The sequence below is a fragment of the Musca autumnalis genome, unplaced genomic scaffold (assembly GCF_047663935.1).
Source record: "Musca autumnalis isolate F117 unplaced genomic scaffold, ASM4766393v1 scaffold_3, whole genome shotgun sequence".
NCBI lineage: Eukaryota > Metazoa > Arthropoda > Insecta > Diptera > Muscidae > Musca > Musca autumnalis.
In genome coordinates, this window is record NW_027411866.1 from 152213763 (window position 1) to 152240196 (window position 26434).

Here is a 26434-nt window from a genome sequence, read left to right on the forward strand (position 1 = left end):
TGAAACCAGCCAGAATGTCACACTGAAGACTGCAGCAGGGTACCTTCTCATGACACCAGTGGACCATCTTCATGAGGAGACGAAGGTTTTACTAGTGCATCAATACAGCAGGATATTGTCGCCGCAGTACCTGCTTGGGTGTTATCGCAGTGAACATCCCTATCAGGGTTTTAGGGGGCAGGCTTCCCCACCCAGGTACATCAGAAGAGATCTTCATGATGTAGAGAGTTATGTCTAAAGTTACAATCGAGAACATCTAGATCAACGAGCCTTTCAGGCAGGCTTGGATATCATGTACACCGATGCAGTCACGCATGCACTATGGATGTACATATGTACAGTGTGAATGTTGTACTTGAAAACCATGTCCCATCCATCGAAATAGAAGAATGCCAGCTGTATAGGCAAACACGAGTGGTCTTAGCCCAGTTAAAATCCTACATGTGGACTGGGACCACATGACACGCTGCATTTGTTTAACTGTCTCCTGATTCTTTATGGACGCATCCAGTTCATGTTGCCGAATTTTTTAGTCTGGATACATAGGAACCAGAACTAGATAACTGAAATAATACACGAGCGAACATTTGCGTTACTACAACAACAACACGTGCCCTGCATGTGGCCTGTAACTGCACGATACTCTGCATTTTTTCAGGGCCCACGTAAATCCACCCATTTGTCTGCTGATTCTTGAATCTGGACACAAAATAACAAGGCCTATTTATCGGAGGCCTCTGCTACCCACCCAAGCATCGGAATTATTCTGACATTGAACTAATATGATATCTGTAGTACACTGAAAGAAATATGTTTAATTGATTTTAAACCAACGTAGAGTTTCATTGAACAAATGAAAAGTTTCATTAAATAACAATAATGAGTTTCTTCATTATTCCAATGAAATTTCCTCAATTATGCAATGCTGCTTCTTTGTTAATTCAAAAAAGTAGTTAGAAGTTACAATTCTATTATTGCTATGAAAATTTCACATTAATACTATAAAGTAATAATGAAAATTATGTTACGAAACTCAATGAAACGTCTTCATTAATAAAATCGAATATTCAAACCGAACGGTTGTTATTTTTTGAATTCGGAAAAAATACAAATTTGAAAAACTTGAAATAGAAAAAATGTCTATCAAATAATTTTTCTTTCCGGATTTTTCTCTTTAATTTTCCGAAAAGCAAAACAAGAGTCTTATCTAACATGGATGATCTTTCCAAAGATCCGCATTCTGACGCACGACCACCGATCCCGTCTAATTTATTAGACCAATCGGAATCTCCCATTCAAACTGATATAATTCAAGCTGGTATAGATCAAACTCTGAACAAATCTGGAAAAAAACCAAATGCAAGAAAAACTAAATCTTCTGAAATCGAAGTTCCATCGAAGCCACAGCCATCTCAATCTCTATCGTCTTCTCAAGGTCAATTTATGTCAAGAAAACCGATTTTTGGCAGCACCGACACAATTACTTCAATCATATCTTCCGCTTCTCAAACTGAAATCATGGATCAAGATGCCGAAGGGCCTTTTACTGAAGTAAGAAATAACAAGAAATGCAAAAGAGATGCAGGGGGCAAAATTGTTGAAAATGAAAACGTTACTGGAAAACATGATAATATATCTGTGAGTGGCATAGTTTCATCAAACAAATTCACAATATAAGGTAATCTTGATATTGAAACTGAAATTATAAAGATTCTACCAGGAAATCGTTTTGTCCTCCTATTTTCTTGCGTAATATTAATATAACATCATTAGTTAACAAACTAAGATCTAAAAATGTAATTTTTAAGATAAAGAACAAATCTGGTGGTAGAAACAAATTATATTTGAGCGATCCTTCTGTCCATTCCGAAATGATGGAATTACTAAAATCGAAAGGCATTGACTCATATTCGTATACCCCAAAAGAGTTAAAACGGACAAGTGTGATCTGCAGAGGACTATACTACAAGTCAGACATTAACGACATAAAACGTGACTTTGAAGAACTTGTACCTAACACAGTAGAAAATGTTTCAAAGTTTTCTACAGACTACTCAAGAAAAAAAGGATTTGATACAGGTCTATTTTTAATTACATTGAAGGTAGGAGCTAACATATCTAATATAACAGGAATAAAAGAAATTTTGGGGCAGGATGTTAAAATCTATTAAGAAACTTCCCGATCAAGATTATGAATTTTTGACAATTATTTACAACAACTGATTAAATAATGGATATTTTCCAGATTCGTGGAAAATTGCAAAAATTATACCTATTCAAAAACAGAAGGGGAATAAAGACATAAATGCTCTTAGACCTATTTCACTTCTTCCAAATTTGGGGAAACTGTTCGAAAAAATTTTAAAACTTAAATTAGATGCGGTTCAAAATTTGAGGGATCGTAAATGTGTTATCGCTAGATGTCGAAAAGGCATTCGATAGAACCGATCATAAGGGCATCATATTTAAAATGATTAGAATAGGCTTTCCCCCTTTTTTAATTAAATTGATTAGTATTTTTTTTTTTTTTGATAATAGGAAATTTTGTGTTATGCATGATAATACATTGTCTTCTTTAGGTGCTATAAATTGTGGTGTACCACAAGGTTCAATTTTGTCCCCATACTTGTTTAATATCTTTATTTACGATTTCCCACACGAGTTTGGCGAATCTAAAGCAATTCTTTATGCTGATGATGCGATGCTTTACGCTCATAGCGAGTCTCCCATGGAAGCCTTGCAGCATGTGTCTGTGCACTTGGGCAACGTAAATAACTTTTATACCAATTGGGGTATTAAAATTAATGCGTCCAAAAGTAAAGCAATTTGCTTACGTAACGCATCCGGCAAATGTAAACGATTTGTTGTGCCTCAAAGTAAAGAATTGGAACTTTTTCTTGAGGGCAACGAAATTAAATTCGAAGATAGTATTAAATATCTTGGGGTTTTCATCAACAAGCTACATAAATTTAATAGTCATGCTAGAAATAATATCAAAAAAGCTAACAATATGAAGGGAGCTTTTGCAACTTTATTTAATAATAAACATTTGCGTAGTGAAACCAAATTGCTTTTGTATAAAGTCAGTATTAGACCGATCCTTCTCTATGCATTTCCAATCTGGTTCACAATTTCACCGACTGTTATGAAAGAAATGGAAATTTTTGAAAGGAACGTAATTCGGAAGTGCATAGGAAGGAACTATAAAACTCGACACAAACGATTTTCTAATAATTACTTATATGAGACTTCTTCGGTTATAAGGATCTCCGAATATTCTCTCCAAATGGTACACAGATTTGTTCAGAATCTTCAAAATTTCGAAGGAAATATTATGCGTGATATTTTAAATTCAGAAGTGCCTTTTAGTTGGTCAAATACTAATTATTTATCACCAATTGGAATTTTGAAGGAACAAACTGATTTTCCTGGTAGACATTTTTATTCTTCTCCAACTCCCGGCATACACAGGGGTTAGGATACCTTTTTATTTTAGTTTTTAAGTTAGTTTGTAAGTTAAAAATTATTTTTTAGTTTTAAGAACCCTAATCGTAGGCAAAGCTCTACTAGCCAATACATATGCCGGGAGCAAGCATATTAAAGCCTAATTATTGTCATCCACAGAATATAATTACATCGTTATTATGTCAGTTTGTTAACATATGCAATTTATTAAAATTAAAACCATACTTTATAGTTTTAAGTTATCCTCTCGTTTGTTATTTTTTATGTAAATTTTTGGCATTATATGTTGGCATTATAAGTCTCAATAAACTTAACCTAACCTTAACCTTCTTCATTAATACAATGAAGTCTTACGTTGGTTCAAAATCAATGACAAATTTCATTGATACAACGTAATTTTCCTTCAGTGTAGGATTCTCTAACGCATTTTTTGGTTACCGACAAAAAAGTATAAATAAAAGTTGGCAACACTGTTGCTATCGGTAGAACTTAGCGACAACTTTATTTTGGTTGCTAACTTACCAAAAAATTTCGTTAATTACCGAAATTATAAACATTTTAATTTTTCCGATTTTTGTCGAAAACAAAAAATTGCGTTAGAGAATCCCACTACAGGTCAAAGAGATAATGATGTAGCTGACTAATGTGGTTGCAGCTTTCTGATGTCCATAATGTGGCATTTTATAATTTTTTCCCCTACGTTCAGTAGCAGTAAAAATATTTTCAATTACTTTTACAGTGTTTTATTTTATTGTTTAACAAGCTTTATTTACACTATCGACATAAATTATCTTTAAAATTATTTTGTTTTTATTTACAAATTATATTTTGACTAAAACTTATAAATTAATAATAAATACACATTTACAATACTTTTTTTCCTTTTCACTTAAGTTCAACTTTATTTGTACTTGGTAAAAATGCAGCCAACAAACATCCAACTGTAAGGAAAGAAAGAGAAATGCAAAGATTTGTTAAAAGATTCTTTCCTATTGAACAAATCCAGTGGGAAATACTTACGATACATGACCACACCAACCATAACAAAGGGCGGTATACAACCGAATGACATTAAAATGGGAAATAGAACATTACCCAGTATTGAGCCCATGCGACCAATCATCATGGTTAACGAAACAATCATTGTTCTAGATAACAATAAGAAACATATTAAATTGAGAATATATTTTTGGTTACTTTAATATTTTACCTTAATGATGTCGGAAATAGATTAACAGAAGTTCCTATAGATGAAGTTGCGGACATACTACCCAGTGCTGAATACATTGCTGTTATGATTAATGTTGACAGCGAGGAGGATGACCAATACAGGGCTATGCCACAGGTGCCGGCAGCAGTGAGACCAATAACTAAAATTAAATTTATAGTTTTTGTAGATTCCTTGTCACTTTGTTTTTGGAATAAAACTCACCTTGTATCCTCTTATTGCCCAAAGCATTAATAAGTGTACCAGCCACCAAATATGTAACAAAGCCCACACAGGCCACAATAATATTATTTGTATAGGATGAAGGTGTGATGATCTGTAAAACAAAAAAATAATATAAATGGAGGTAAATTATTAACTTATGGATAGGAAAGTGAGCACCTATCTTTTCGTCGTCAATTGGTAAGCTACTTTTAAAACCCAATGAAGATATTTACACCTAGAGAAAAAATATGGCTGATACATGCAGAGAAAAAATATTTTTCGCTTTTGTTGGAACAAAAATATATGTTTTGGTTCCAAAAATGTATTTGTTTTGTTCAAACATTGTAATCCAAATCCAAAAATACCATCTTTTGTTCCAAACATAGAAAACAAAAACAACTTTCGAATTTCCGCAATATTGTTAAAATCGTTAACAATACCGATTGTAGGAACTATCATAATCTAATTTTGTTTACAAAAAGTATTGTCAATACAGAAAACCAGCCCAGAAATTTTTGATTTGAGTGCATATACTTCTCATATACACTTTTCGCATAACTTGGATATAAATGTCGCGTATAATATTGCAATCATTGATGAACACAATACATGGTTTGCTGCATTGGCTGACAACAAAGACAAACAAAAAGCCACAAGAACCCACCACAACATAAGGAATAATTAAACACCATATCAAACATGAAAAGGAAAGAAGAATGAAACAAAACAGAAACAAATAAAAACAAGAGTCTCACAAGTACATACACACAAAAACAAAGGTAAAGGCAGCATGTCATACAAACACACCACAACTCACCAAAATTGTTTTTTCAACACGGCATCGAATAGCGAGAGAAGAGAAACAAATTTTCGAAGAAAAGAGAGAAATATTGTTCAGTTGACACAAACTATTTTTGGATTTACAATACAACATGAGGAATCCAACAATATGTTAACAATACATATTTTGCTCTTGGAATATTGTTGGATCAAACATATTTTTTTCTCTGCGTGTACGAGGGAAATAGAAAAGTTTCTGTCCTAATAGTGGAAATGCAAATATTTATCATAAGAAGTAAAAAAGTATCAGTCGGCTTTGCCGACAGAGATATACCCTCAGCCTGTGCAAATTGAAATACTTTTTTCACAAAAAAACTTACAAAGACGTATAGCAATAAAGACCCAAACAAATGCATTTTCCAAAAACATATGCTAATAGTTCCACATTTTGGATACAGATGGCTACACAACACACTGGAATTGATAACAGCAATGCCAATCGTTTTTGATTCCCATTTCTCGCGGCAGAAAACATTAACGTCGTGTTTTGTGGCTGAAATTTATTTCTTCAATATTTCTTATTTTTTATTTAATAAAAAAACAAAAGTCAACGGCGTAAAATTTGAGTTTTAATCATGGCAGAACTACCAGGTAGTGGTATCACACCAGCTGATCGAATATGAAAAGTCTAATCCCTTTATAAAAAAATTATTTTTGTTGTAATTTCCCCAACAACATAAAGAAAGTTTTGACATAACATATTCAAAATTTTACGATGCCACTACCTTGGTAATTGTGCCATGGTTTTAATGTTTTTCTTGTCAATATTCCAATGAGTTAGACCAAAACTTAAAACTCGACGCCTGACGTGTGCGTACAAAAATACAAAAACAAAATACATGTATTTGTTTTTGTTTTCAATTTGAAATACATGTATTTTGTTTTTGTATTTTTGTACGCACACGTCAGGCGTCGAGTTTTAAGTTTTGGTCTAACAGTTTTCGTTTAACAGAATGTTGCTATGATATCGTAGCAACAGAGGTTAACTTCCTCTACAGTTAATTTTTCACAATTGACTTTTCCTATCTTATAATATTGACATCTTTGAAACTTATGTATTTAGGGGGTCGTATGAACCGACAAAAATGTTGATTAGGAAATGTTGATAAAGGAATGGACCGACATAGACCATGGGGGTGCCATAGGGGGTTTTTACACCCTTCGGGCTGTTTTCTCAAGAAGTATGTACTTGCAGGTCTTTAAGTAAACTTATCCAAAATTTTCTGTGGGAGGTACGGGATGGAGTGGACAAATATAGTCCATATTCGAACTTAATCTATATCTGGTAGATATTATAAGAATGTGTAAAGTATGGACCAAATCAGTCACTACCATCAAGAGTTATCGTGCGCACAATTTGTCCGAATATTTTTGAACTTTTGTGAGGTAGGTACCTGAAGGAGTGGACCGATATGGCTTATCTGCGAACTTAAAATAAGTTTGGAAACAATATTAAGAAGGCCAAATTTTGGCCGGAATCGGCGTTTCCGTTCGAGAATTATCTTGCGCTTCCACCCATAAACATGATGTCATATGTGTTGTTTTTCAACTTTCAGGCTATTTTTTCAGGAAGTATTGACTTGCCCCTGAGGAAACTTGTACCTTCGTATAGGGTACAGTGAATACAAGATGTTACAACAAAAACCAAGAGCAGGTCCTAAACTGAACTTTTCCGAAATTTTGTATGGGAGGTACTCGAAGGAGTTTACCGATTGAGTCCATACAGGAACCTCATCTAAGTCTGGTAGAAATTTCATAATGTGCAAAGTATAGACCAAATCGGTTACTCCCTTCAAAAGTTATCGTACGCACAAATTTTCCGAACATTTTCGGATTTTTGTGGGGAATTTACCGGAAGGAGTGGACCTATATGGCACATCTTTGAACTTGAACTAAGTTTGGACAAAATATTACGAAAGCCAAATGTTGGACCTATTCGGCAGATCCGTTCAAGAGTTATCTTCCGCCCCAACCACTACACACGGTGTCATAGGGTTTTTTTAACTTTCAGGCTATTTTCTCAGGAAGTATGGACTTGCCCCTAATGAAACTTACAGCGTCGTATAGAGGACAGCGAATACAACGTGCGTAAACAAAAATCAAAGCGATTCGAGACCAGGTCCTAACTGAACTTTTCCGAAATTTTGTGTGGGAGGTACCCGAAGGAGTGGACCGATTGAGTCCATATTGGAAACTCATCTAAGTTTGGTAGAAATTACACGATGTGCAAAGTATGGACCAAATCGGTTACTCCCTACAACAGTTATCGTGGGCATACATTTTGCGACAATTTTTGAACATTTGTGGGGGAGGTACCTGAAGGAGTGGACCTACATGGCACATCTTCGAACTTAAATCGAATCTGTACAAAATATTTCGATACCCAAAATTTGAACCGAATCGATTGATCCATTCGAGAGCTATCGTGCGCACCAGCCTGCCAGACAGACAGACGGACGGACATTGCTAGATCTACTGAAAATTGTCTGAAACGGATATCGTACAAACATACTTGGGGTCTAAAACCATTATTTCGATAAGGCACATTTTTGGTCGTATCAAAGTGTAAATACCCTCTTTAGCCTAAAGGCTGAGGGTATAAAAAATGGTTTTATTCTTTTCCAAAGTATTCTCCAGCATGATTTATAAACTTTTTATGCGCTCAAACCAACTGTTGAAGCACTTTTTCAAATCAAATGAAGTCATTGGATCTCCAGTCAGGGCTGTACAGCCGATGACCCCTCAATTCAAGGTTTTGTCCGGCCAAAAAGGCGCTGATTTGAATCGATGTGTGAGAGCTCACATTTTCATTGTGCACAATGATTCGTCTTCTCTGGTTCGTTTTTCGGATTTCTCAGGAGACTTCAGGCAATGAATTTGTAGTGCACCACTCAGAATTAACCGTCCTGCTTTCCATAAGCCATATAGTAACCACATGGTCAGTTTAGACGAAGAAACAGGCAACCATTTGCTTCGAAGTGCTTCTTCCATGAACAACTTTCGTTGGATTTGGCTAGCCATTAGGGCTCATACGCATAGATCCAAAATTCGTCGACTGTGACGTTCTTATTCTCAATTTCTTTGCACCAATCGACAAGAGCCACTATTGTCGTGATTATTCACATCGAAAGTTGTGAAAAATTATCGAACGGAAATGTTCACAAGTAAATTCCTTTTTTTGCAAAGTGATTTTTTCAATTCACTTTAAACTACCCAACACATGGTCGTATGTCAAACTGTTCCGAACACGTTTATGCTAAAAATTTTAAACTTTCCAATAGAAATATCAAACGGCGCCTAACAACACGCAGTGTTGCCTAGGCCAGAAAGTTATGGAGCAACCCTCGTACCCTCACCCATTATGCTAACCTATTTTCTTTGGATACCTCACCTAGAAAATTTTAACAATTTTCGCTTAAATTATGCCCTCCCTAATCCTTCAAACTTTGCACATCGTAATATTTCTTCCAGAAACTTTTTTGGGTTATTCCTAAAGAAACTTTCAAAAATTCAGAATGTGCATCGGATTGGGTAACAATTTTTTGGGGTCAAGTTCATACTTCCTGAGATAATGGCCCAAGAGCACTAAAAAAATCTACCGCATCAACTAAAATAACTGATAGGCACCAATACACGAATCTGTTCCAGATCCGTATATACCACATGTCAACATCCGAGAGATGTAATGGATGTAGGAAAAGGGTTCACTTCCAAGACTACTCTGGTCTTAGCCGCCTCCATGTCAACTGTGATTGGAGTTAAATTGCGGCTTGCTGCCCCAGAATGTCTAACAGCGGGTCTACAACTTCGTCGCCGTCGGAATACCAAACGCTCCCCCAATTTCCCTAACAACAACAAATGCAGCATCTAACACCACCTATTGTGGTTCAGCGACCCGAAAATGCTTCGTTCCTGCATTTCCATTGAAACGGTCTCCGAAACAAAGTTAGCGAAATTGTAGGCATTATGAGTTGAAGAAACATCACGGTCGACAACAAAAAGCTGAGTGAATGAAGACGCTCCTTCGAGGATAAGAAGAAATTGCCACAGCTCACCATACATCACCATTGTAGCACCCAGTCCGATAAATCACGTGCCCTGGCAACACATGCTTTCTCTTGGCTCAGACCATCTAGCTTCATAACCTATGGCCGCTGTACTTTTCTGAACCATGGAAAAGCTGATTGGCAAGAGTTCAAAGACTTTAGCAAAGAACTTTTTAGAGAGTTGCCAATTGATTCAGATCCTCTGGTAGCTGAGACAATTTTCCGGGATATATAATTGTCTTCTGGACAAATACCCGAAATTATACCAAATTCCCAGAAGGGGAGATGGAACAAGCTATTGAGTGCAATGAGCTTCGTCGCAAGAATCTTGAAGACCCAAGAATTAGTGTACTCACTCTTGAAGTCAACATGCTAGGGCAACGTTTTATTCACTTTCGAATTCGGGAAAGAAGAATGAGAGAACGGTTACTTTCACCCATGACACAATTACACAGGCAGTGGCATCTTAAAATTTTGAATATGTTATGTCAAAATGTTCTTTATGTTGTTGGGGAAATTACAACAAAAATATTTTTTATAAAGGGTGTGATACCACTACCTGTGTAATTGTACCATGCTTTCACCGTTTCATCGAGGTTCGCGTCTTATTTTGACCTGCAGTTTATAGAGCAACCCGAGAGTGATAGAATGAAAAGGAGCGTGGTACGCCATATAACAGACCCGTCAGCCAAGGAATCTTAATGGTAATACTTAAGGTGTCTTCAATTTATCAGAAGCCTGGAATGTTAGAATGTTGATCCCGCTACTAAAATCAGAGGCGAATATTCGCCGATTTCCCACTTGTCGCCAGTAGCGAAGATTCTAGAGCCGCTACTCCCCGCCATAAGTAGGAATTCAGAAATAAGAAGTCGAATGTCCGCAAAGTAAAACAGGGAGTTTTCCCAAGGCGGTGTGATATCTCCGCAACTGCTTAAAAACACTAGCATTTGCTGTACACATCAACTGCTACACAACATTGACACACACGGCTAAATAAAGGAAATCCCAGGACCAGCCTTCGCTAAGATGCAATAGATATCAGGAGTGGGTACATCTAAGGGGTTGCTCTGGACTTGTCCTTGTGAGGGACTATGTTGCTGCATACAGCAAGAACACAGCCCCCAGCGAGTCGTCAGATTACGAAGCTCCCCCGCAGTCCCCCAACAGCAACCATACACACAGCATTTAACGCCAGCCGTTGTTGTGTCAACCCCAAAAAATGAATCCTTTTTGCAATTTAATTGCAATGGGCTCCGGGGTAAGATTGAGGAAATAGTGGACTTCATGAGTCGGAAGAATATAAAGGTCGCGGCAGGGCAGGAAACCAAGCTCAACAACAACTGAAGCTTACAACGAAGTTGAGGTGGGGTATTAGCTTTCCTATTGCACCAGTCTGTTCAATACAAAATTATCTCGCTTGAGCCTTACTCTAATGACCCGTATATGGAATGTATGGGGGTAGCAATTAGGTGGGGAACTGCCGAGGTAGAGTTGCTGAACGTACATATCCCGCCCATAAATAGCTATATTTCAGCCTACAAGCCCAACATTAGACCGCTTTTAGTAGGTCATAACCGTCTGGTCTTGGGTGGACTTTTGTGCGCATCATGAGTTATGGCATTCCGTCTCGGAAACGACCAGAGGGGTATAGCGCTGGCTGTGCCGATTGATAGCTCTACGGTTGGCACGGTGATTTATAACGCCACTATCAGAATTAGAGGAGAGTGTCACAGTTCGCCAAACATAACCATCGTGTCAGCTGATCAGACAATCAGACCATCTCCCCAAATTGTCTCCATTAGCTGACCGCCCGCTTTCATCACCTCTAAACGCCGCACTTTGGTCAATCATGAGAAAGTCGTTTGGACGAGTTTCAGAGAGTTCACCAATCACCGCTTCAGAGTTCTGCGCTTTCATTCTGATGTTCGGGTAGCGGAAACGACGTTCCGAGACATCATAACTGGTGGTACCGCTAATGAAGTCAGGCAAGGATGCCAGCAGAAGTGAATCGTACAGCCCGATTTCGCTTTTGTCGTCCGTAGCAAAGACCCTTAAGGCTTTAGTCATTCCCAGCGTCAGAAATAGCTATCCAACTACTGACAATCAACATGGATTCTGCACGTCATCTCCATACATACTTGTCGAGGACTCAACGAGGATAAGCCGTTTGATAGAACAGTGATGATGGCGTTTAAATTATCAAACTTTAGGCACTCCACGCTGTTTGAGGCAGAGCTCCGATTTACTCGCGAGTGAAAATTTGGGGGAAGGTGGTAATTTTCTTTGGATGCAATATTTTTTGTTGATTTGGGGCAAGTTTATTTGAGGGTGGGATAAGTTTTTGTCTGGCGTTGGGGAGGGGGCAAGTTGCCACCCTCAACTTGCTCAAATCCGAGAAGAGTTTCACTCGCGAGCGAGTATTCGGAGCATTGGTTTGAGGAGCAGACAACCTTCCGGCCAAGTCCGAAACGTTGGATAATTAATTATATGTGTGAACGCCAGTCGTACGTGGAATTCAGAAACAAGAAGTCCAAACTCCGTAGAGTGAAAAAGGAAGTTTAACCTCCACCTCTCCTGTATTCCGCCCTCTTCAGTGAACTATCCACATGAGGAGGCAGTACAGCAACACAATGATATGCTTTTGTTGCAGTACTTGCTTGAGCGTTACCGTGAGAGTCATAGCAATCAGACACATCAAGCGAACAGGAGAGAACCCCTAGATCAACAAGAATATCAAGCAGCCATGAATAGCATTCACACGGACGTAGTTCTAAGGCCATAAGCAACTATAGTGGGATTAAAGTCCTCGGAGTACATACATCTCCCATCTATCGCATCTGAGGAGCTTCAGCTGACACGACAAGCCAGAGTAGTTTTGGCTCAACTACGCTCGGGATATTGCAGTCACCAAGGATCTGCCGCACAACACACTGCACATTTTCAACTGGCCTGCCAAACCTACTCATCTTACTTCAGTGGATCTGTGGTTACATCCCATCGAAGCATACACATTCCTGGAACTGGAGATATACCTAGAGCCAGATTGAGCAGAAGAACGAGCACGCAAACATAAAATAATAAACACCTGAGAATTCAGCCGCCTCACGAACATACATATTTGCGAATCGAGTATCAGATTTGCCCGAAACTTTTCATAACATAAACGAAATCTTATTACAAGAAGGTCTATATCGGACAACACTTTCGATTACCCCCATCACAAAAGTTCAAAATTTCTGTTTATTTGCAGTTCCAGCAAAGTTTTGATTTATACTCCTTGTTTTAATGTTAAGAGTAGCATAATGTTTTTCGTTGGCACATCCCTGCTTCCTGACATAATGACCCAAAAGCTCTAAGAAACCTACGACCAAACGTGATATACATATGTCTGGATCGCTTACTCATTTCGAAGGTTATTACGTGAACAATTTTAGCGAAACATGTTGAACTTTTGTGGGGAAGGTATCTGAAAAAGTGGCACGGTATGACCTATCGTCGAACTTAAACTAAGTTTGGACAAAATATTACGAGATCCAAAGTTTTGACCAAATCGTTTGATACGTTCGATAGTTATCGTGAGCCAATCAAACAGACAATCTAATTGTATGCAACGTATTTCGTCCAAACATATGTGGGGTCTAAAACCTCGTTAGCCTAAATGATGAGGGTTTAAAAAGCGAAATATCGGCCAGTTCTTTCTGTCTATACATCATATATAGCCCACCTAACTAATTAACATACTGAATGAACATTTGTTTATAAAACTTACCACAACACATTCATCAACGGGGTTTTTAACCAGTTCCGTTTTATTGACACTGTACTCCAGAATGGTACACATGCTGGTGCTTTCACTGGAAATTTGTTCATATTCGTTGAGGGAAGCAAACATTTGAGGCAGCCAAAGGCGCATTGTGTTTTGTCTGGAAATATTATAAAAATATTTAAATTAACAACAAAAGAATTAAAATAAAGAATCAGCAGCAAACCTACCCCAACAAAATAAAGAATTGCATTAGACAAACACGGAAACATAGACCCATATACTCCTTAGAACACAACACTTTAAATGTATTGGGTTGTTTATCCATAAGCGTTACATCGTTAACATTATTGTTATTCGCAGCAACAACAGTCTCTTGTTTTTCTTCATTACAAATATCTTGCATATTAGCCTCAATGGTAGCTACACTAACTTTATCCGCATTATCATCTTTTTGTTTGATTTCTTTTATTAATTCTTTGATCTGGAAACACAAAATAGGTTATGAAGAAGTACATATTTGGAAAAATAAAAAATAAAGTTTTATTTACAGGATATGTATCCTTGGGCTTGCCCGTGTTTAGGGCATACATTTTCTTAAATGCCTCCAAGGCCTCGGTATTTCGTCCTTGTGTTATGAGGAAACGTGGACTCTCCGGAAAGAAACAAAAGAAAATGCCACTCATAAGACTCGGTATTCCACAAATGGCCAAATACATTTTCCAGGCAACAACTAGAAATGGAAACGGATACTTAATTCATGAACTAACATATTAAATTGTCTTAACTAACTTACAATTCATATTTAATATATCGAAATTCCAATCTAATGGTAAGACAATAATGGCCAATAATGGTAACATTATGGCAGCCATTGAAAACATAACTCCAATTATCATCATAATACGCGAACGAAAATTGTTGCCATGAAATTCCGATAAATATGTCATCAGGACAGCAAATGGTCCGCACATTCTATAAAAACATAACATTATTGTTTTAGATGTTTGGTTATATAAAAATATTGATTGATTTGACGCAAACTACTTACACAAATCCACCAAAAAATTTTGCAATCATCAGTTGGGTTCTACTTTGACTTATTGCACCGCATATAACACACACCACATCGAGAAAGAATCCCAATATAAGTAACTTTCGACGACCTTTGTTGTCAGCCAAATAACCCCAACCAATGGCGGACACAATCATACCTTGAAAAGGAATAGAAAAACATTATTAATCTTTATAAATAAAAATCAAATGGCGTTCGTTGGTAATTGCAGCAGCAACAAAATTCAATTGTTTTTTACAAAATTATGGGAAAAACCCTGAAGATTATGAAAGTAGAGCTAAAAATATGAGACACGTGTATCGGCGTTTTTAAAGTTTATATCGGAAAGTTACCAAAGTAGGCGGAGCAATTTCCGCCCATTTCCAGTTATTTGGAAATATTCGAGATCTGGGCAATATTTTTATTAAAAATTTTAACCCTCATGCGGTTCATCGAAGTGGTCTTGTTGGTCCTTTTTTCGAAAATCTTTCAAAAACTCCTTTAAAATGTGATCATATCAAATCCAAATATTCCACAAAATTGTTCGTCATAAAATTATACTACAGGTCTCAGAATACACCAAAACTGTAAATCTTATCTAATCGCCAGAAATCTCTAAAAATGAAAAACACGTTTTACGGTTAAAGCCGGACTTCATCTGAGTTTATTCAGAATTGTCCCACAAAACATAATATTAGAGAGATGACGTCAAAGACAAATATATTCTTCGTCAAATTTCACTATGGGTCACCAAAGAGTTGAAATGTCTATTTACATTATATATTATAAAAATAGCAGTATCAATTTTGCTGAAAAAAAAAAATGAAAATATTTCCCAATTTTTTTGATGAAATTTCTTCTTTTTTCGAGTTAATACATGAAAGTAATATGAAACTTGGTTCTAGGTGAAAAGTGTCAAAAGATGAAAAATTCTACACAAAATTTCACTATGAGTTTTAGGATAAACCATATTTCTTGTTATGCAATTTCCTTAAGAAAATTAGGTTTTGATTTGTGGTGAATATATATTTGAAAAAATATAAAAAATCCCGATGGGACGTACCAAAATTGCGTATTTTTAGTACTTTTAACTTAAATTACGCAGTTAGGATAAGCCATTGTTTGCTTATATAGTATGCGAAAATACGTGAGAGGCTTGCGGCTATGGTCCAGTGAAAATATAGGTGTCATATGAGAGCCCATGCACGATTTGACATGGTTTAAAATAATACAATGATGGCAGTAACTCCTGCTTTGGTGACATTTACGGAATTAATCCCTGAAGTCCCGACCATTTTGTAAGTACGTTATATCTCGAAAACTAACGAACCTATTTTCATGAAATGTTGTGTGACGTGGTACATGTAGGCATAAACTTCGGAGGCGGCACGCCATCTATCCTATTAAGAACAAGTGAGAAAAGGCTATAGTCGGTACGGGGCCGACTATGTGATACCCTACACCACTACCTCTGTGCACAATCTTTTCACTTATATATTATATATTACTATCGACATCACCAACATCAATAGGCTTCTATCTCTGTGTGAAAATTTCGTGAGGATCCGATCAAAATCCCGACCTGTAGTGTGATTGCAGAAAAAGTGTAAAAAATGGATGCATTGCCGACTATTGAAAAGTTGGGTTCTATTAGCGACTAATGCGATATCTTCGTTGTTTGACCACCTACGACAACCTACGTTACATTGTTATGAAGGTGTTATTTTCTACTTTCATTGCCATGTTTTGATTTTTGTATACCCCTTATAGATTCTGAGATATTTGCTTTAGAATAAAATGTTGGCCTTTTCTCCAAATAAATTTGTTGCTCATTACGGCCCCTAAATATTATAAGACCAAAATCAATAGGATTCTTCTCCTGTGAGACCCCCATTAACCCTCGAAATTTCGTGACGATCCGATCAAAATTGCGACCTGTAGCGTGATTTCCAAAAAAATAGGAAAATGGGATGTATTACCGACTATTGCGATATCTCCGTTAGTAGGTCACATACGCCGACCTAGTTTGCATCATTGTAAAGATGGAATCTTTTACTTTCATGGACAGGCTGCGCTTTTTAAAAGTCCCCAACCAAAGCTGTAATTAAAATCGCAAAAATGAAAATTTGGGTTTTATTTGCTACTATTGTGATATCTTCGTTGTTTGATCACCTACGAGAACCTACTTTACATCATTAGAAAGGTGATATCTTTTACTTTCATTGTCAGGTTTTGCTTTTGGAATACCCCATATAGAAGCTGAGATATTCGCTTTGGAAAAAAACATTGTCTTTTTATCCACATAAGTTTTTTGCGCATGCCGACCCCTAAATTTTATCCGACCATCACCAAAATCAATAGGCTTCAAAATTGCGTCCTGTCGCGTGATTACAAGGTTTAGATGGACAGAAGGACGGACGGACACATAGCCAGATCGACTCAGCTCGTCGAGACATTCATTTTGGTATACATAAATATGGGTCTACGACCATTATTTCGATGCGTTACAAACTTTTTGGCCAAAACCAACTTATAATACTCTCCCCACATAGTGGTGTAGGGTATAAAAACTGTATATTTAAAAATGTCCTTTAATGGTGAGGTTCAACGGTCGATCAGCCATGAAAAACTAAAAACATATAAGTCTCAATAACTCAATAAGCGGGAGAATTCGACTTCACCATTTTTTAAAACTTTTATAATTTGATCGCTTTAGGATAAACACAGGGGACAAGGACGATAATAATTCCTAAACAGCAGCAATGGGCGAAAAAATCCGACAGTCCGTAAGAGAAAAGAAAGGTTACAGATAAAATCTGTTGATAAATTTAAAATCCTCAATGAATCGGTTTGACAATGGACCCAAAGAAATGAGGAAGAGAATACCTATTTTTGAATTGTAAAGTATAAAGTCCATAAAAATTTGTCGTACGACGGGCCAGCAATGCGGTCCTGTGTCTGCTAGTTATTGATATTTTCGATATTTCTTCATATCTTTAGTTTATTATTTTGGATATAGCATTTCAGCACAAATAGACACATGTCAATCCATAATTTGGTTTGGCGTCCATGAAAAAGACGAATGAAACCCCTAATGGACGCACTAACTAACATACTTGTATGTATGTGAAAAGTACGAAGGACACAGTCTATTTCAAATTGAAATACATGTATTTTGTTTTTGTTTTTTTTTTTTGTTTTTAACGCCCTATAAGTTTTCATTTCATATTTTCATAGTCCATAGTCCATATATCCGTTACAATTTTTTAAAATGTAATATTTTGTGCCCTGTTGTTCTTTGTCCATATTTACATTAGGCAATTTCCCTTGCGGCAATTGTCAGTTTGTTGGTGAGAGAGGAGTTACCATATGCCTCACCTTTCTCTTCTTCAGACTGACAATTGCCGCAAGGAAAATTGCCTAATTTAAATATGGACACAGAAACAGAATTGAGCCATTGATGACTAAACTATAACTAAAACTATACACGAATAAAAATATTTGTGTAGCAGCAACCAGCAGGTTCTTTCGTACCGGATTGTCCCGGAAACACACCCGTGTTCCGGCCGTCGGCTGCCACCTCAGTGTACACATGTTTGTATTTGTATTGTTTTTCAATTTAAAATTTTCAATTTATATGAGCTCAGTTTGTCACATCCGCATCCACCACACTCAAACTTCGGTGAGATGCAACAGATGTTGGTAGAGGGTGTATCTCAGGGGTTATCCCTAGTTGTGATGGCCAAAAAAACTCAATTTTCATAATTTTTTCTGAGAAAACTACCAATATTTTTAGGTAAATCTTTTATTCCCATGAAAGAGCACATCTTAAACTACCTTTGGATTTTTTTTTTTTTGTTAAAAAATATTGCACAGTTTTGTGGGAAATGGCTACCTGTGAAACCCATTTTTTTAAAAGCGTTTGCGGTGCCAAGGCTTTCTCGCAAACGAATGGGCCGATCTTCATATATTTTGGTTTTTTAAGAACCTAATAATCTTGTCTTTAAGCTAGACAGAATTTTTAAAAATCTATTTTAACAAAAATAGTGACCTGTAAAAGTCAAAATTTCGATTTTAACGAAAAAAATGGACCTATTTTTGGCCAAAAATCGGCAAAAAAAAATTAAGGTTTTTATGTATTTAATAAGCGCTCCAAAATACACGAAGATCGGTCTATCCGTTTTCGAGCTATCGTTGGCAACGACTTTAAAAATGGCATTTCGAGAAAAACGTGTTTTAAGTTTTTATTTCGGTTTACATGAATAAAAAATGTATTTTTTATACCCTACACCACTATGTGGAGAGGGTATTATAAGTTGGTTTTGGCCAAAAAGTTTGTAACGCATCGAAATAATGGTCGTAGACCCATACATATATATACCAAAATGAATGTCTCGACGAGCTGAGTCGATCTGGCTATGTGTGTCCGTCCGTCCGTCCGTCCGTCTGTCCGTCTGTCCATCTAAACCTTGTAATCACGCTACAGGTCGCAATTTTGATCGGATCGTCACGAAATTTTGGATGTCGATGGGGGTCCCGGAGGGGAAGAAGCCTATTGATTTTGGTGATGGTCGGATAATATTTAGGGGTCGGAAAGGGCAAAAAACTTAGGTGGATAAAAAGACATCGTTTTTTTTTAAAGCGAATATCTCAGCTTCTATATGGGGTATACCAAAAGCAAAACCTGGCAATGAAAGCAGAAAATATCACCTTTCTAATGATGTAAAGTAGGTGCTCGTAAAACAACGAAGATATCGCAATAGTAGCAAATAAAACCCCATTTTTTATTTTTGCGATTTTAATTATATTGACAAATATCACAGCTTTGGTTGAAAATTTTCCAAAAGCAAAGCCTGACTATGAAAGTAGAAGATCCCGTCTTTACAATAATGCAAACTAGGTCGGCGTAGGTAACCAAATAACGGAGATATCGCAATAGTCGGTAATACATCCCATTTTTCTATCTTTTTGGAAATCACGCTACAGGTCGCAATTTTGATCGGATCGTCACGAAATTTTGGGGGTTAATGGGGGTCCCAAAGAGAAAGAAGCCTTTTGATTTTGATGATGGTCGGATAATATTCAGGGGTCGGAATGGGCAAACACTTATTTGGAGAAAGGTCAACGTTTTATTTCAAAGCCAATATCTCTGTTTCTTTAAGAGGTATATCAAAAGCAAAACCTGGCAAGAAAAGTAGAAAATATCACCTTTACAACGATGTAATGTAGGTTGTCGTATGTGGTCAAATAGCAGAGATATGGCAATAGTCGATAATGCATCCCATTTTCCGATTTTTTTAATCACGCTACAGGTCGCAATTTTGATCGGTTCGTCACGAAATTTTAGGGGTTAATGGGGGTCCCATAGAGGAAGAAGCCTATTGATTGTGGTGATAGTCGGATAATATTTAGGGGTCGGAATGGGGAAAAACTCATTTGGAGACAAATTCAAAGTTTTATTCTTTGTGAATATATTGGCTTCTAGTAGGGGTATTCCAACGGCAAAGCCTGTCAATGGAAGAAGAAAATATTACCTTAACATTGGTGTAAAGCAGGTTGGCGAAGGTGGTCAAACAAGGGAGATACCACAATAGTCGGTAATGCATCCAATTCTTCAATTTTTTGCAATCAAGCTACAGGTCGTAATTTTGATAGATGGTCACGAAATTTTTGTTGCTTATGGGGGTCCCAGAGAGAAAGAGGTATATTATTTTTGGTGGTAGTCGGTTTATATTCCCTAAAAGAAATGTTTACCAGTGAAAAGCTTATGCACAAGGGTAGTGGTGTAGGGTATCACATGGTCGGCCCCGTCCCGACTATAGCCTTTGCTCACTTGTTTTTAAATTAAAAGGAGTAATCTATTCCTAGTCCATACAGGAGCTCTTCCGCCGACGACGCAACTTGTAATAGGGAAATTTGGTGTTGCCTTCACATTCTTCCTTCACGAGTGCACTCGGCCGCACATCTCTCTGCCAGTGCATTTCGTGCTTGGTCGATTTTTTTTAGCATATTCGTGTGCGTTTTGTCCACAGCTCACTTCGATCGAGCTCAAATAAAATAACAATAATTTTGTACCTTCGTTAAAAAGACCAATCGCAATGTAAGCTGCTAAATTTACAACGAGTGCTCCACTTGAAAGGGTTTTGGGGCAAATTCTCCATATAAGTTGATTGAAGCTTTCGTTGCTATTTTGATTGAAGTCGCCGACGCATCTTTCGAGTAAAGACTCTTTACTTAGATAGTTGTATATAGGTCTAATAGCATCGAAATCATTTGATGGAAGTGGTCTGTAATCGTGTATGAAATCGTCTTTTCTTGCTCGAGCACGTCGATATTAACACCACGAGTCTTCACCGGTTGAACATCTCTCGTGACGTGGATTTGTATCGCTTGAACTATAATGATCAAATGTCGCCCATATTGCCTCATGCATATCGTGAATTGAATTCGAATGTCGTCGAGTTGCAAGTCCCTAATAGACAGTGAGCTTGTCAATCAATTTTCCTGTCAACATTTTTTGGATCCAAGCTTTTTGGTACTTTTTACTAAACTTCGAAGGCGGGACGCCATACGCTTTTGGACGTGTCCGATACAGAATTCATTTCAGGGAATTCCCAACAGGTAGCCATTATGAGGTACATTAAAATTATGCAAAAAGAAGTGGTATAATAAACCAATAAACTACGCCCCAACAAACCACTACGGGTTCTCCACTTTGAAAGGTCATATCTCAGCCAATTTTGCTCTTTGAATTTGAATTTTTTGCGGCACACTCTATACTACCTGTACTTCAAAATAAGACAACAACATTTTTTTTTGGATTTTTTGAAATTGACAAGTAGGGATAACATCTTAAACAGAGCCCCCAGTGAGTCGTCGTCATCTGAATAAAAATAGCAGCCACACACGCAGCCCTTAACGCCAGCCGTTGTTCTTCCAATTCGTGAAACTGCATCCTTTTTGCAATTTTATTGCATTGGACTCCGAGATAAGACCGAGGAAGTAGTTAATTTCATGAGTCGGAAGAATAAGATCAATAACAACTGCAGTTTACAGCGTTGTGATGATCTTATCGCACCAGAAGTGGGGTTTGGGGATTGGCTTTACTATTTATTACACCAGTTTGTTCAATACAGACCTATTTCGCTTGAGCCTAGTAGTCAGGTGTGGAACTTCTGAGGTAAAGTTGGTTAACCTTATAGGCAATACATCAGCCCGCTTTTTTAGGGTCGTAACCGACTGGTCTTGGAGGATTTTAATGCTCATCATGTATTGTGGCATTCAGTTCTCGAAAATGACCAGAGGGGTATAGTGCAGATTACACGGTTAATGAGGACGTCCCTACCAGCATGAGCGGAGAGTGTCACAGTTTTCACAGAATGATGCCCGAGAGTGTCCTCTTTCAGCCCATATATACTTTTGTAAACGTACCGATTCGTCCTTTTAACACTATATACAATTATTGAAATTTTTGCAAAAGTTTTTTTTAAAAAAAAGTGGAGGTACCTCGTCCCCTCCAAAGTTCTACAAAATATGTGGCCGGCGGCCATCCCTGTCATTCCGCAAAATTTTAGGAAAATCGGTTCAGTAGTTTCATAGATGTAAAGGCCTGAGTACATAAGCAGCCTCGCCTGTAGTGGAATTCGGTAACACATTTTTTGAGTTGACGACAAAAGTCGGTAAAATTAAGACGCAAAATTATGAATGAAAGGTATCACCAAAATTTGACAAAACGGTTGCTATCGGTAGGAATTAACGACAACTTTATTTTGGTTGTTAACTTACCGAAAATTTTCGTTAATTACCGAAACTATTAGTAACTTGGTAACTCGAAAAATGAGTTACAGAATTCTACTACTGATTGCCTTGCTTTCCTGCTTCATTTCTGACATAACAAAAATAAAAGAATAAAGGCCTGCGTACATAAGCTGCCTTGCCTACTTACCTTGCTTACTTCTGATAAAAGAATAAAAAAGAAAAGGGCAACCCAGTTCGAAATTTCCTCGGCCTTCTTTATTCTTTTATTTTTATTATGTCAAAAATGAAGCAGGAAAGCAAGGTAATCAGGCAGAGCAGCTTATGTACGCAGGCCTTAAAGAAGGCCAAGCCAATTTCGAACTACGTTGCCTTTTATTTTTATTCTTTTATCAGAAGCAAGCAAGGCAAGCAGGCGAGACAGCTTATGTACCCTACTACGTAATATTTTTCACAAACTACAAATTTGGAAAGTGATTAAGATGTGCATTTTCTTATTTCAGAAGGAAACAAGTAAGAAAGTATGTATCAGTCGGCTTTGAAAATGTTGCCTTTTAGGCGAATATCATTTTTAGTATTAATTTTTAATTAACTTCTCGTTGGAATCGGGCTTAATGATCAATTATGCATCTGCCAGCGGAGATATACCCTCAGCCTATGTGAATTGAAACATTCATCTACGGTCAGATTTAATTCTGGCTACAAAACCAAAATCCTTTTTCCCAAAAATTATGTTTTTAGGGGGCGTTCAGAATTGTGTGGACCTTTTAGGACATTTGAACTTGTGATCATTTGGACCACTATGTGAGGAAGCATGGACTTGTCCACAAAAAACATAATGTCGCTGTAAACAGGACTATAAAGAGAAGCATCTGCACTCAAACAAAAGTGTTGAACTTTAACCATAAGGAGAAGACTGATATGAACCATTTTCGAGGTTAAACTACAATTGGCAAAATATTAGGAGATCCAAAAGTGGACCAAATTGGTTACTCCGTTCAACAGATATAGCGTGTACCATTTTAGTGACATTTTTTTATTTTATATTTTTTTGTGAGGGAGGTACCGGAAGGAGTGGACCGATATAACCCAACTTCAAACTTAAACTACATTTGGACAAAATAGTACGAAAGCCAAATTTTGGACCGAATCAGTTCGAGAGTTATCGTGCGCTCCAGCCAGCCAGACAGATGGACATGGTTAAATCAACTCCAAATTGTCTGAAACGGATTTCGTCCAAACATACTTGGGGTCTAAAACCATTATTTCGATGAGACACATTTTGCCCGTATGAAAGTGTATATAACCTCGTTAGCATAAATGCTGAGGGTATAAAAATTTACTAAAAACAATTGGTAGTTTTCTGGGACAAGAATCATGAAAAATGCTTTTGCTGCACCTGAGGACAATCCCTTATGTCGGTGGCTTCAGCATTTTCTTCGTTTCCGCATAACTAAGGAAAGCATGTCATGGGGTAAAATAGAATAAAACTGAATTCTTACCTGCATATGTAATGGCATTAAGAACTCCCTTGTCCAATAAATCCAAACTAAGATCACATTCAGCACTGGGCAGGATATATGAAACCACAGCAGTCTCCAGGACTGTTGCCATGACGGCAGGCAAGGCCGCCACTAAGAGTAAAATATTAAAACGACCAAAACCACAAGCCTTTATGGCTGTTTCAAAATCAGCTGGTCCATCATGCATTGTGGGGCTGCTACTTTTATTACTGTTTTTGCTGTTGTTGTTATTATTATTGTTACAATTATCTGAAAGTAAACATTTTCATTTTTTTCTGTACAATTCCAAATATTTATGGAGACACACGCACGCACCTTTTTCTAAAGAGGATGTTGCTGTCACTGTTGTCATGGACCCCATTATAAATTGCTAAATAGGTTTTTGCACTGCTTTTGTTGCTATTTTTACACCAAACACACAATTTTTTTGAATAATTTTTTTCTTCGATTTATCAACACATTTTTTTGGAATTCCAATTTTTTTATTGTGAAATTTCACTTTTAGCAAAAATTAAACCTTTCCATCAAGGGTCTCGGGACTAACTGATTAATAACTCGGGATGTTATAGCGTCTTATAAAAAATTGTATACTCATTTTGTGGATTTAGACGTACGACAACATCCGTCTTATCTTCATTCATAAAATATGATATTGCTTTGCAAAAAATTCTGATAATAAATGAAAAAAGAAATGTTTGCAGTTATGAAAAAAAATATTTTCCTTGGCATCAAGAGGAAGATTGGACAGTTGACCTTATTTTATGTCTAATATTGTTATTGATTTTTTTATTAATTTTTTAGTCTCAAATAACAAATTTTTCCATGTTTATTATTGGCAAATCATTGAAAATCTCAATGATGAGAATATTGTTTGTTTTGATCTTATCACAATATCTCCGCTGCTGTTGCTGATGCCTCTTATCATAATAACACCTTTAAATGACAGATTAACTGTTGATATTATCGTTGTTTTTGTTGTTATTTTGATTTTTTTTCTCAGTGTCACTAAAACATAATGACGACATTTGTTTACGATCTGCCTTCTGTATAGCAAGCAATCCAACACTGATGATAACCTACCTAACCATGCCGGTTCATTGTGCCAAAAAGTGTCACTTTATACTGTCTCACACCGTTACATTATTGTTTAAGTAAATAGCAACGAAGTTATTTAAATGACTCACTCACCAATTGCATCAGCTGGTAACGAATGTTCCATATAGTGTTAGTTGTAAGTTACAAGTCAGTCATCAGGGTGCTACAAGGGTCAACCAACAATTGCTTCCAGCTTTCGAATTGACATTTTACACGTTTATACGTCAATATCGACCAGATATAAATCATGATCGAATATGGACTATATTTGTCCACTCATTCGGATACCTCTCACACATAATTTCGGATAAGTTCACTTTAAGACCTGCTCCCGAATCACTTTGATTTTTGTTGAAGCAGATTGCATTTTAACGGTAAAAGTTGTTTCAGGGGCAAGTCCATACTTCTTGGAAAAACCGCCCGAAAGTTATAAAAACTAGAGTTGGGGAATCTAGTTCCTGGTGCGGATCGATCTTTCTAGTTCCTTTTCCCAAAAGGAACTAGTTCCTCAATATAGTTCCATAGTTCCGAGGCGATATACATTGTTCAATGAATCTTTCTCTTTCGTCGTTCTTTTTATTTGCTTCGTTACAAATAGTTCAGAGAGTGAAGTAGTTGAACGAATCTTTCTTTTTGTTTTTATCTTTTGGAGGATAAACTGACAAGGAGGATGTGATTTACGTTTATTTAAGAATGTGGCCGCATCTGAATGATGAAGGAACCGAACGTGAAAGAGCGAAGTAAGTGTGGAATTAAATTAAGAAAATAAATTATACAAATGGAAGGAATTATATGCACGGTTGGAACTATATGAACTTAAGGAACTATATAAATGCAAAAGCCGGATATAGTTCCAATAGTTCTTTGTATGGAATAGTTCCTTGGAACTAGTTCGTTCCGGAACTACACAACTCTAATAAAAACCACCTATGGCACCATATGTAGTGGCTGGAGAGCACGATAACTCTCGAACCGAATTCTGCGTTCGTCCACACTTTGGATATCGTAATATTTCTTAGAAGATTAGATGAAATTCGAAGGTGGTGCTTATAGGTCCACTCCTTCCGGTACCTCCCCCCTAAAAGTTCGAAAATATTCGCTAAAATGGTACGTGCGATATCTCATAAACGTAGCAACCGATTTGGTCCAAACTTTGCATGTCTAAATATTTTGTCTTTAGTTTAGTTAGTTTATGTTCAAATATGGGTCCTATCGGTCCAATCCTTGGGGTACCACCCACACAAATGTTCAACATTTTTGTGTGGTTAAGGGTCTGTTCGAGGATCCTTTGGAATTTTTTTACCGAAGGTTCTCCTAGTTACCATGTTTACAGAGATATTGTATGTTTTGGTAGGCAAGTACATATTTCCTGATATAATGGCCCAAAAACCCTAAATTATATGGTGACTGAAATGACAGGTGGCCACGGCATCTAAACATTTTTTTGAAAACCCTCTAAAT

General features: G+C 37.0%; 1 protein-coding gene across 1 annotated transcript; it reads right to left on the reverse strand.

The window, feature by feature from the left end:
* Positions 1-4206: 4206 nt before the first annotated feature.
* On the reverse strand, positions 4207-24885 carry LOC141397943 (uncharacterized). Its single transcript, XM_073974933.1, has 12 exons — positions 24812-24885; positions 24194-24547; positions 23858-24127; positions 14598-14760; positions 14343-14521; positions 14098-14279; positions 13777-14030; positions 13553-13706; positions 4898-5009; positions 4676-4835; positions 4486-4613; positions 4207-4406 (listed from the first exon to the last, which is right to left on the reverse strand). Exons 2-12 carry the CDS (start codon positions 24237-24239, stop codon positions 4351-4353), a joined length of 1704 nt encoding a protein of 567 aa, XP_073831034.1. The 5' UTR covers positions 24240-24547; positions 24812-24885; the 3' UTR covers positions 4207-4350.
* Between the last annotated feature and the right edge of the window lie 1549 nt (positions 24886-26434).

Bases quoted from the DNA above. Each gene is read 5' to 3' on its own strand.
- LOC141397943 (XM_073974933.1), bottom strand. From the start codon at position 24,239: ATGGGGTCCATGACAACAGTGACAGCAACATCCTCTTTAGAAAAAG. The intron at 14,031-14,097 runs GTAAATAAAACT...TTGTGTTTCCAG, and splicing joins AGCCCAAGGATACATATCCT to ATCAAAGAATTAATAAAAGA. The intron at 13,707-13,776 runs GTAGGTTTGCTG...TAATATTTCCAG, and splicing joins CAATTCTTTATTTTGTTGGG to ACAAAACACAATGCGCCTTT.